The sequence below is a fragment of the Hippoglossus hippoglossus genome, chromosome 6 (assembly GCF_009819705.1).
Source record: "Hippoglossus hippoglossus isolate fHipHip1 chromosome 6, fHipHip1.pri, whole genome shotgun sequence".
Classification (NCBI taxonomy): domain Eukaryota; kingdom Metazoa; phylum Chordata; class Actinopteri; order Pleuronectiformes; family Pleuronectidae; genus Hippoglossus; species Hippoglossus hippoglossus.
The window spans coordinates 3,366,897-3,379,396 of NC_047156.1; the positions used below are offsets into that span (position 1 = coordinate 3,366,897).

Consider the following 12,500-nt stretch of genomic DNA (forward strand, 5'->3'; position numbering starts at 1 on the left):
GCTGAATGTAAAATGATGTTAATTGGTTTAGAAATGACGACATCAGCCACTCGGAATAACCGAGGTGTTATTCCGAGTTGAGGTGGCGAGGCGGCGTTCACATGACTTTTCCCAGTTGGGACATCATTTTTCAGATTGTTCCGACACCTAATGTTTCCAAACGGACGTTGTGGACGTAGCCAGAGTTTTGAGTTTGTCTCAGTCTCTAGTTTCAAGTCTTGATGATGTTCATTTTGTAAGTGATCGTCCCCTTTAGAGTCAAATAGACGTATATATGTGCAGTCTCCTCAAGCTCCCTGTCAGGCTCCACCCCCCTGCTCCTCCAAATATGGTCACTTCTGGCTTTACAATACCAAGATGGCGTCGAACAAAATGCCAAACTGGAGACTTCTTTATACCGGGGGCGGAGAATATTAAGGCTTTTCCAAAATGTCACAGTTTTTTAAGGTTCAGACTAAAAACGCCCGCTCTCTGTTGAGAATATGAAAAAGCCGTTTCCTGTCTGACGTTGTGTTAATTACACGGCTGTAATGTGCCTCACTGAAGCGTTGTTAGCATTTGGGTGTTTTCATGTCAGACATATTCTTGAACAGCGCCATCTGCCCCCCCCCTCTGTTCGGGTATTTAACGCTCAGCCAGTTTTTCCTCCGAGACAACTTAGCCGACACATCCATGATGAGAGGGAGAATTAGCAGCCAATTACAGTCAGACTCCGCTGTGGATGTGGAGCTTGAAGGTTACACGGCACAAAGTTTAATGCTTTGTTTAACTGCAAAAAGAAAAAAACAAAAAGAGGAGAGGTTTGTGTAAGATAATTACTTCTGTCTCGTCTTCCTCACCTTTCCCTCCTCCTCCTCTTGACTCAGTTGTTTCCCTTGTTGTTACTCCTGTCAGTTTCAAACACCCCGTTTCCCCGAAGTTTATATAAAGCAACAGCGATTCAACAAAACACTTCATGGGAAACATTTGCTTCTGAGCTGTGAAAATCTGCAAACGGTCTCATGGCAACTACCGAAAGACGTGAGGGGAGCAAACAGGTAGATGGAGTTTGATTCAGTCAGTGAAAGAACCAACGCGTCATTGTTGGTTATTTCCAGAGTTGCGTCTGCATTAGTGAAGTCAGGTGAGCTCAGACTCGTCAGGATCATCACGGGTCTCTGGGAGATTGTTGCCGCTGGTGGTTCATATTCAAGGTGTGAAGTTTAGATGTGGGTGGACTTCAGTACATCAGACCCAAGCTAATGGGTTTATTACTTTTCTACATAATCGTCAAGATATAACGACAAGAAAAAAGGGAAGAGGGTGAATTGAGTTGAAGATATTTTACTCAAAACCCCAAATATAAAAATGCCAGAGGATCATCTAGGTCACATCAAGCAAGGAACAATGAACATCTGTAAACGTTTTGTGCTGATTCATATTGTGCATGTAGTTTTTGAGATATTTAACAGAAGGCTAATGTCCTAATATCAAAGAGTTTCAGGATCTGTCAGTTTATCCAGATCAGTTCCACAAATGTTTTCTTCCTGGGATGATGCCCCACCCCTCCATAAAACTTCACAAAAATAAATTCCGTAGTTTTTGCATAATCTTGCTGACGAACAAACGGACACACGGATGAAAACATAACCTCCTCGCCGGAGGTAATAATAGAGCAATAGGAAGCAGTAGAGTGACCAACTGATTTTGTCCGTCTCTCCTCAGGTCGTGGGATGAGTTCCATGACTGTGCCAACATGGCGATGGCCGGCTGTCCAGAGGAAGCGGCGGCCGTCTGGGAGTCTCTCCGCCAGGAATCCAAAAAGATGCAGTTCTCCGGAAACCTCTACGACATGTGCTCCGACCGAAACAGCTACCCGGTCTCCTCGGCCTCCTCCCGCGGCTCATCCAACCAGGAGGGGATCAACCAGGAGTCTCTACGAGGACGCGGCGAGCGTCTGGCAGAGCGCCGCCACCTCCTTGTGCTACTCGCTCCGCTGCTGCTCTCGTTGTTTTGGATATAACCAACTCAAAGAAGTGGGACTGATGTGAATAGATGTAAACTTTGTGTAATTTTCCTCCCTCCACGAGTCCATAGACTTTCCACGGTTTCTCCCTCTGCTCTGCCAGAGGGTGAATACTTCTAACTGCATGTTCAGAGGCCTGACAGTCCTTTTGATAATGTATCTTTAAACTGCCTGTGCTGTTTTCATGCATATTCTCTGCCTTTAAATTAGTCTCTCTGTTTGAAGTTCACACAAAATTCCTACAGAGCCACACAGCCACTGTACAAACAGGCCCGCAAACACATGCATAGTTAAACAGATGCAAACAGCAGCCTCGTGTCATCTGTCCTCGTCTCCGCGGCCCCGACATCTACCCAGTAGGAGCTTGTACTTGAAGGTTCCTGCAGGAGAAAGTCACAGATTTAATCACATTGACCTCATGAACCTGAAAACTAAAGCGTCATGAGATCATATCCCAAGACCAGCCCCAGCTAAACATCTATTTTTATCTCGAACTCTTTGATAAACGGTAAATCTAACGTACTTGCCTTGTTTGATCATTGTAGTTCGACTCGGTGGAAGCTGAGTCTCCTATTGATTAACTCTTGCTTCATTTTCCTCTCTGGTCTCCGAGAGCCGCCTCCGTCAAAGCTCCCGTTTCCCAAAATAATCTATTCAACAAAATGCACTCCCGCTATGAGGTAGTTTCTCCAGATTGAAAGTTGGTAGGGTTAATTTCCATTGCAACATTTTGTTTCTTCAGTGGATTTGTACGCCACAAATCTGTTTCCATTGCAATGTGTCGCATTTTACTTGGGAGGCTGCGTTTGAAGGTCGATTGTGTGACAGCGGTGCCACTAGACCGTCCCAATCTGAAGGCTGCATCTCGGCCACCGTCCATTAAGCCCTGAGAGCTATTGTGTGTTCAAACAGTTGAGTGTTTTTCTAAATGTACGATATCTTAGCTAATGCACACAGAGAACCCGAATTTGGCTTTGGAATTTAAATGTTTTAGCTTTTCGCTGTTTTTGAGAAACATCATCTGAGGAAAATGAAAAACCCAAATCATCGGAACATCAACAATAGCTCCTGCAGTTTGGTTTCGTACTGAACAAAAGAAGCGTTTCACCGCAGGAGTAAAGTTGAGATGTGACTTGTAGTAGGTGTATTTTTATCATTTAAAATACAACAATGAGCTCTGTGTGAACTGAAGAGGATTTATTATTTGCTTGGAGAAAAGAACACGAGCAGCTGCTGCAGCAACATGAGTTCTGGGCTGAAGTTGAAGGGGAGTCAGAGTTTGCTGCGGCTGTTTTTATTTGGTGCTTGCCCAGGTATGAAATCCTCCGGGGCTCCTCCTTGGCATCCTGCACGGTAGCCACACAGTATGGAACCAATATGTTGTCCAGGCCGAATCACAGTCCTCACGCACACGCCAAGTGTATTTCATGCTCCACGAGTCGGAGTTTGGCCCCGCAGGCTCGTCGCTCCGCTTGTTCTTCTACGTGGCTGCAGGTAACAGTTGTTTCGTTCTGGCCCGGGATCAGAATTCTCTCAGATCAGAGAGATGGAGATGGAGAGAGATGAGTGCACCTGGAAAACAAACAGCGCTCTGCCTCGCTGACGACTGAATCCACCTGTCTAGCAGAGTGTTCTACACCAGGGGCTCTAGGCTGCAGGTTTTCTTACTTCACAGAAAAAAAAGAAATCAAACTCGGGGCCGACTTTAAAGACTCGCACTTTGCTGTGAAGACGCACAAAACAAAATCCTCAAAGGCTGCAACAGTGCGCTGACTTTAGGAGGGATGGAGATAAAATAACATTGATTAGACTTGAGATTCAAAGAGTCATGATTCACCTGTAGAACTGCAGGAGCTGAAATAAATGATGAGGTACAGGAAGCTGATTTGAAGACAGTTGTATACATTATTTCTCGTTTTTCTTTTTCGGGGCGTCAATGTCAAAAACTTTTCTTATTCTCTCCACATAGAATCCTAAAGAATTTAAAATTTTAATAGAATTTTAAAGCAACACTACGCAACTTTTTACCTGAAAACAGCATCTTGATTAAAATGAGTTTGATGGTTGAGTGACTGGGAATATTGGAGAAAGTTTCCTCTCTCATTCCCACTCCTCAAAATGGTCGTATTCCGCATGTCTGTTTAACTCACACACCTGTAGGAATTATTCTCTCAAATTCGGAGACTTGCACCTGCATGAACGTTCCAAAAATAAATAAAGCTGCAGGAGAATAACGACAGAAAACACTGTGAGTGAAATATATCTGCAGGTTTAAAGGTCCTGAGCAGAAATAAAGAGTTTTCAAAATGAGCAGAAAAAGCTTCAGTCAGCCGCAGCAATTTATTTATAATATTTTTTTTACATGAGGGGCATCTCCCAGGACATGCTCGGATGGTTTAAAGAGCCTGCTGTAGTTTTGAACTTTAATTAAACTGGCAGAATTAGCAATTAGAGGCCCCGGCTGCTGAATCACCGAGATACAGCCACTTGAAAACCATCTCCACGGAGCTGGGATAATGGGTCCTCACTGGAGGCTTCATCTGCGTACGTCACACGTTTGAGGCTGCGGAGACAAATCAGCCTGGATGTGTTTGTGTGTAAACCCAGGCCTGTCGAGACGCCACCACGGTGTTTTATAGGAATATAACTCACTCAGATTAGATTTTAAAGTCTACTTTGTGCAGAGGTGATGCCTTCATTGAGGTCGGGGAAAAAACCCCACAATAGAACTCGTGAAATTGCTGTTATGAGAAGATATGTTTTATGTAAGCTAGGTGGACAAATCTGATTTCACAGTTGGTTTTCAATAACGCGGCAGTGGAAATGCAACGTTATTGACCAGAGCAGAGCGGGGAATTATTCTCCAGCGCCGCGTTTGAGACTGAACATCTCTTCGCCTCCAGCAACAACTTTGTGCTCTGACAAATTGGATAAATTGGACCGAAAGGACTGCAGGAGAAAGAGAAAGAGTCTGAGGCACCAGTACGTCATTGTCACATTAATGGTGCAGAACATTTGGTCTTATTACTGTGAAGAAATAACACTGCGATGACTGGAAGAGTTTTTATTAGAAATCATAATGCATAAGCCTTTGGTTGTGTTACATGCAACAAAATTCTCCCCCTTCCAAATTACTCTTTTCCCATTTTCTCTGGTGTAGAAGATTTTTAATCTATCTTCACAGATTCAGATTATGGAGAGAAAACAGGCTCAGAGTGATCGAGAGGTGATCTAATCGTCCAGATGACGCATTTGTGAATCTCTGAGGAAAAAGAGTCTCAAAGTTCACACGCACCTGTAAACTGATCCGTGCACGTGCATTTATCAATCTGCCCATAGACTGTGAAATGAGATGAGTTCTAAAGATGGACGACACGTCTCTTCATCCCATTATCTAGACATGAAGCCAGAATGTCCTGGATGCTGGAGCTGCCATCTCGGATCAATGACGAGTCTGTGCAGTGGTGATCGTATTCACTCACTCGACCAATCGTGTGTCTCTCTCAGCTGTCAATCAGAGCGTTTCACCCCGTATATTAAATCATCAAATAACTAATTAAAACCAAATTTATCAGAAACTTAAACATAACGGTGAAAAGAACCATCTTAAACGAGATGAACCATCTTTGAGAAAAAATGATTCAACGTGTAATCTGACTTTTTAGTTTGGTCTGTGTCCCTAAAGCTAAGGTGGAGGTTTATGACCTCTACTGTAGCCATCCACCAGGGGGCGATCAAGACTTCACTTTTGTGGCGCTGTCATGTCGTCCATCTTTATTAGTGTAGCCGCAACAACACTCATTCAGCTGCACTGTGCTCGGATCCAGGTCTGTTTTTTCTGTTAGTAATCACAGAACTCTCCAACTGAGCTTCAGGACGTTTGAGTAAACACGGGTTTACGTTGTCGGAACGTAGCCGATAGCAACGAGACTTTGACGTTTTGACCTGAGGTTTAAGTGGAGCAGCGAGGATCAGAACTCCAGAGAAGAACAACGAGCCGTCACCTGAGAGCCGCGCTCACGCACTCGCCTCCAGCAAGATGCTGCGAGCACAAGCGTGTTTTTAGACTCAAAGTTCAACTCCCCGTTTTAATTTCTCATGAGACGAAAGAGAAATTACTAGAGACTGAGAACTCAGGAAAATAAAGTACGAGTACAAGATAAGTACAGCTCTGACCTACAGTATATACATCACAGATAATGCAGTTTGGGAAGATGGAGGAGGGTGATTATAGGAAATTATTCCACTTGCTCCCTTTTAATCTCACATTTATTACCTATTTAGAGGGAGAATATTAGTATTCAAATGAATCTAAATTCCTCTTTGCTTCATTAAACACACACACACATACACACATACACACACACACACACACACACACACACACACACACACTTTCACTGCTCAATAAACGGAAACTTACCGGGCGTCTTGAAAATCACTGTTTTACGACAGGAAACGCGCAGATTGACTGAGAGTCGTTGCATCACTGTGTATAGTGTGAATAACTACAGCTCTATGAATATCACTGTATATAGAAGTATGTCACGTGTATATAGACAAGGTCATATATACCCTGCAAGTGCTACTTTTAAAGCTTTAACGTTTTACATTAGTTGTGCTTCACACCTCGTCCACATTATTCCTATTCCCCTGCTTCACTGTGTGAGTTGTGACACGTTTGGTTGTTTCTGTCCCTGAACCAGTTTCTGTTGTTGTCTCTAAGTTTAATTTGAATAATGTGATCAAACACGTAACTTCTCCTGAGGAAGAACAGGAGGACGACCGGCAGAACTTAAAGATAATTGGGCAGATTTTAGACCCAACTTCCCGATTTGAGGTCGAAACCGATCATGTGCCGAAATATTCCTGTGTGTGAGGGGTTTACAAAATATATAAATAAATAATCTTTGTGCTAGCGATTGTGTCGGAGCCTCCCCATTGAAAAACATTTGATGTTTACGATTATCGGCTTCAACAGAATACTGTACGTGTCATACATGACTCACACGTGTGCATTGCACTGACACACGGCACCACGGGCCTCGGGGTAATGTGGACAGGCCGAGCAGAGTAAATGACGAGTCCAACAGTTTTTTTCACCTTTAATCAAATGCACAACGAACTGTAAAAAAGAAAAAGGAGATAAATAGAAATTCTATGGAGATATTTAACTAGTTGTGATGGAGACAGAGCGAGAAAGGAGACGTCAAGCATCTCACACTTCTTGTAGGATTTTCCTTTTATCCACACGACATTAACACACTTCATTGTTTCCGATTCAACTGCTCTTCTCAGACGCTTTTTCCAACAAGTCAGATCACATCCAGTGTTGAGATTTATTTACTGTGTACATGTGTGATTTATGTGACATTTGTATTAACAAACCGATGTGAAACCAGGAGACACGGACAGTGGATGGAGATCCAGGACGTCCTGGATCATGGACGAAGGACGGACTCTCCCAAAGATGAAAACGGGGAAACTCCACTGTGCAGATACAGATCATGTGCTTCTCTGTGGACAGTAAAGTCTGCTCAGATGTTTTAGACGTGTTTTCTGCTCACAAAAAGAACTGAAGATTTCACGAGTTTGTCCTTGGATGCCTACTTACTGTATGTGTCCTTGTCTCACCTTTATTCCTCTTCCTCCCTTTTCTTTCTTCGACCTCCGTGTCCCATCTCTCTGCTTCTCTTTCAGGTATCTTCTCTGTCCCCCCCCCCCCCCCCCCCTCTCATGCTTATATCCATCCATACGTAGTGGGTTTTGCTAACTTTATAGAAAATCATTAAATTGGTGCTGACTGACTGACTAATTGCGCGTGTTGGTATTGCTCTGTAATATTTAATTTACGTGCTCGGGGTGAAAACAAGGTGCACTGCAACGAAAAGGAAAAAAATCACACAAAGTGTTCAAAGGAGAATAAAAAATGTTATTTTATGTACTTTGCTAATGGAGGTTGAAGCTGGGGAAAGGTTGCACGTTCTCCAAAGCAGCTGAAGTGCTTCGTGACCGGGGCTTCACGAGCTCTATTCAGAATGTACTATCACTTTAAATTGAGTCCATGACATCGAGAGCTGTTCAGCGTGAACACAGGGCCGAGTGAGCAAGTTCACCGATGAGCAAACAAGTCAACACTGCTGAGCAAGGACGAATTCGTAAGCACACAGGAGTTTTCATTGGAGGCAATACTTCTGAATTAATTTCATGTTTAAGGCAGCAAAATAAATATTGGGTGTTTTTTAGTTCTGCAGAGTTGAGACTGTCGAAGTTTGAACTCTTTCAACAGATTTTAGAGTTTATGTCTCTTGTAGACGAATTCTGGGTAAGAAAATAGGAGAATTCGATCAATTTAACACAAAGTGCTTCAGTGGTTCTCTCCTCTGATGTTTTAAAATAAGGTTTTTGTTCATATAAAAGTTCTGAAACATTAAAAACCCCACAGAAAACACTGACGCTCCTGAAACACCTTGTCCGTGGTCTGGACCATACTTTCATGAGTACATATGCATTATGAACTCCTAGTGGCTGGTCTGAGGTACAGCAAAAGCTACATATGTTGGAAGCTGTTGACCAATCACAACAGAGTGTGCCGGCTGGCCAATCAGAGCAGACTGGGCTTCATCAGGAGGAGGGGCCTTAAAGAGACAGGAGCTAAAACCAAGTGTTTGAGACAGAGGCTGAAAAGAGGAGCTGCAGCGATGGACAGTTTGAGGAAAGTGATGTGTTTTCTGAACATTAGAGCATGAAAAGCTTTTTACAGTAATAACACAAATAAAAATTATCAACCTGAATTTGAGTAGAATGTCTCCTTCAAACATAAATGGAGACGCCACTATTCAAAGAATAAATTCAGTTTATTACAACTCCGGTTTTGTTTTTGTAGCTTTTCCATCGCTGATAGAAATACTATATTTAACAAGTTAATTACTAAGATCTATCAGTCTGACAGGCCAAGAAACACAAGCAAACCAGGACCCATGTCAGTCAAACTAATGGTGCTATGGTACGATGGTGCTTGCAGATTTTGGTAAAAAGTTTTGAGATAATCAAGCTTTTCAGTTTGTTGAAAAAAAGCAGAATAAGATTGAAAACTCGACAGGTTTGAGACCTGATTACAGAAGACGCCTCTCAAAAGTTTTCACAACAGCGTCACCAGGCAGCGCAGCATGATCTCAACTCCAAGCGGCTGCAAGAGATCAGCGCTTTGAACTTCAACACCCAGAAACCCTTTAGTGTGACATCACTGATCTGTGATGTTTTATACCAGAGCAGAGCAGAGTGATGAAGGAGGAGAACAGATGGACTGTTTCCTCTGCTGTGGGGACGTCCGTTTGGATTTCACATTTCGATTTTGATTTGTTTTAACATCCACCACTTTATTTGGGAGAAGCCTGGCTGCAGGTAGTGGACACGCTTCTTCTTAACAAGCACACTTAATAATTTACCTTCATAAAAAATAGATATTTCTCACTTTAAATCGTGTCTTTACGTGACATGTTTGGACGGATAGTTTTTGCAAGTGACTTGTTTTGCGGGCTCTGAGGTTTCTCTGCAGCAGACGTCATCGGGGAGATCCGGCTAAAAGTGTTTTGGAATAAAGCAAATGTAGTGAAGTCGCAGCAGGTGCCAGACGATAACAACCAGGACGAGCTGAAGAGGAAAATGTTCCTCTGCGTTCGGAGCACCAAAGCTGAACACACGGTCCGGAGCTGGACTGAAGCTCCTCTCACGCTCAGGCCTTGGAAAGTTCTTCTTGAAGAAGTCGCACGCAACATGTTCACGTTTGAAAATATCTCCTGGATTCAGTGTTTTCCCCCCCGAGGGTTAGTGATTCACAGTGGATTCCAGTAAGACTATTTTTGCACATTATGGCCATTATGTGAAACCTGATTCACTGACTCCACTCCTCACGCTCATGTGAAACCACCACAGGGATCGTTTTACCTCCGAAAATATCTCCTGTGTGAATGTGGTGAGAGCCGTTGTCCACCGTGCCGCCGGCCTCTGTCTGCTGTTTGTAGATAATCAGCCAAAGACGTCGACCATAACCAACACATACATGTGATACAGTCACATATATAAACATACAGTACATATCACATATTTAAAAATACAACGTTTTATACAACTACACAGTACACATATGAGGTATTAATACATTTGTTTCTCATATTATCACACATCCATTCACACAGTTCACTCGTAGATTTAAAACATGATCTTCTTTCTGTGAGGAGGAAAATATCCTAAAGTTGATTTTAATTAGATTTTGGAACTTTGTCTTTACTTTCTGAAAACCACGGCAGCTTTGAACACACCTGTTTAATCCTGTGAAATGTAATAACTTCTCAATGCTTGATGTTTTGATTGAGATACTGCTGAGTTTAAGTAATTCAAATTCACCAAAATGCTTTTAGAAGTTGTACAGTTTCTTTATTTTTCTTTCTTTTGCCAATTGGTCAAAGGTCGAAGGTCAAGTGACATCATGAAGAAGTCAGAAAATTATATTATACATAGTTAAAAGAGGCATTTTTCAAGAAATCTCTGCCTCAAACACAAGACTACAGACCTGAAGCTTATTAAGTTCGAATATAAATTATTATCAAATAGTAGGAATGATGTCATCATGACGTCACTGTGAAGTCAGGAAATAATGTCACAAAGTGAGAAGTCAATAATTGATAAGATAAGAGACACAATCTAAAGAAGAGCTTAGATAGATAGATAGATAGATAGATAGATAGATAGATAGATAGATAGATAGATAGATAGATAGATAGATAGATAGATAGATAGATAGATATATAGATAGATAGATAGATAGATAGATAGATAGATAGATAGATAGATAGATAGATAGACAGACAGATAGATAGATAGATAGATAGATAGATAGATAGATAGATAGATAGATAGATAGATAGATAGATAGATAGATAGATAGATAGATAGATAGATAGATAGATAGATATATAGATAGATAGATAGATATGAATCACCCACTGGAAATTTCAAAGTGGATAAGTCAAGGCAGAAGTGAAGCATATAGGAGGAGTTCCTGAAACTGTAAATCCAAACCTCAGAAAGACAGGGAAAGAGTGCAGGTGTGTTTATGTGTGTGCATGCGTGCATGCGTGCGTGTGTGCGTGTGTGCGTGTGTGTGTGTGTGTGTGTGTGTGTGTGTGTGTGTGTGTGTGTGTGTGTTTGTGTGTGTGTGTGTGTGTGTGTGTGTGTGTGTGTGTGTGTGTGCCCTTGTTGATCCCTGCACTCCTCCACCATCACACTGTGGATGCGTCTCAGGTGAAAGCCGTGCTCTGTGTGTTCTGCAGGAGTTGCTCACAGTTATTTGGATGTTTTTTTGCAGATGAATATTTTATCCCAGTCGGATGCCTCAGTAAACAGAGACGCAGCAGCAGTTTATAGAGTGAAGAGGAAGTCCCGGAGCTCCTCGGGTCTGCACAGTAAGTGCAGGAGCACGTGTAAACCCACACTCCGATGGTCCGGGACACCGACACACAAATAAACGACATCTGCACTTCAACACACCGTGAAGGAGTTCTTCCCTTTTCAAAGGTCACTTCCCCTCCTCTCGGTCGCTCTGTGTTTTCAACAGGGAATGAGCAGCAGACCTCCAGCTCCACCGGCCTCACAAACAGCCTCGGCTCAGGTTCGCTTTCAGAAAAACTGTGTCAAAGTTTGTTATTCATTCATTCTGACCTTGAGGTGCAAGTGTTTCCGACTCAGCAGCAGCCCTCGCTCATATGTGCAGGACAGCTGTGAAATGGGTGATTATACCTCCATAACGAAAGCCAGCACTAAGCTGCAGGAAGCTGCACTGTAATAAGAATTAATTGAGAGGGTTTAAAAGGAAGTTAGAGGATTCTCCAGCTCTCTCAGTTGTAAATGACGAACTGAAGTTCATCTTGGTTCTGTTTGGTCCTTTTTACTGCACGTATTACTCGTGTAGATGACTTTTTTCAGAGCGCTAAATAAACGAGGCTCCTGTTTTACATTGAAAGTCACTGAACTGATGAAAATTTCAGTTTTTCATGTTGATAAATTCGGGTTGTTATTAAGATTAGCACATCATAAATACTTTATCGTATATCTATTGGCTGGAAATGTAATTAGAGGACTTGTGGGTGCTTCAGCTTCTTCCCCCTTTCTGTTTTATGTCACAAGCAGACTAAGGTTTTCTATCATGATAATCTGGTCATAACACAACAGAAAAGCAAGTGAGTGTTTCTTTTATTTGTCAAAAAGTTCCTCAGACTTTCTTTAAACGACACATATGAAGTCGCAGCTTCTTTCAGGTTCAGTGACTTCAAGGAACGACTCGAGTCCTTTTTCTCACTCTGAACATCAACGTTCGCTGCAAGTAAAACAGGAAGCGAGAAATATGTGAAGTAGAAATAATTAGAAATGATTAAATACACATATACCAGAGCGAGAGAGAATAGCTTCTCAGTTTATTTGCTTTTAAGACGCTGTT

General features: G+C 42.3%; 1 protein-coding gene across 1 annotated transcript in view; it reads left to right on the top strand.

Moving 5' to 3' along the window:
- nrn1la (neuritin 1-like a) overlaps positions 1-2,635 on the top strand; it is a 49,948-nt gene extending 47,313 nt beyond the window's left edge. Inside the window, exon 3 of the mRNA XM_034588016.1 lies at positions 1,705-2,635. Coding sequence (XP_034443907.1) covers positions 1,705-2,002 — 298 coding nt within the window. The 3' untranslated portion in view covers positions 2,003-2,635. The remainder of the gene's footprint in view (positions 1-1,704) is intronic.
- Positions 2,636-12,500: the final 9,865 nt, after the last annotated feature.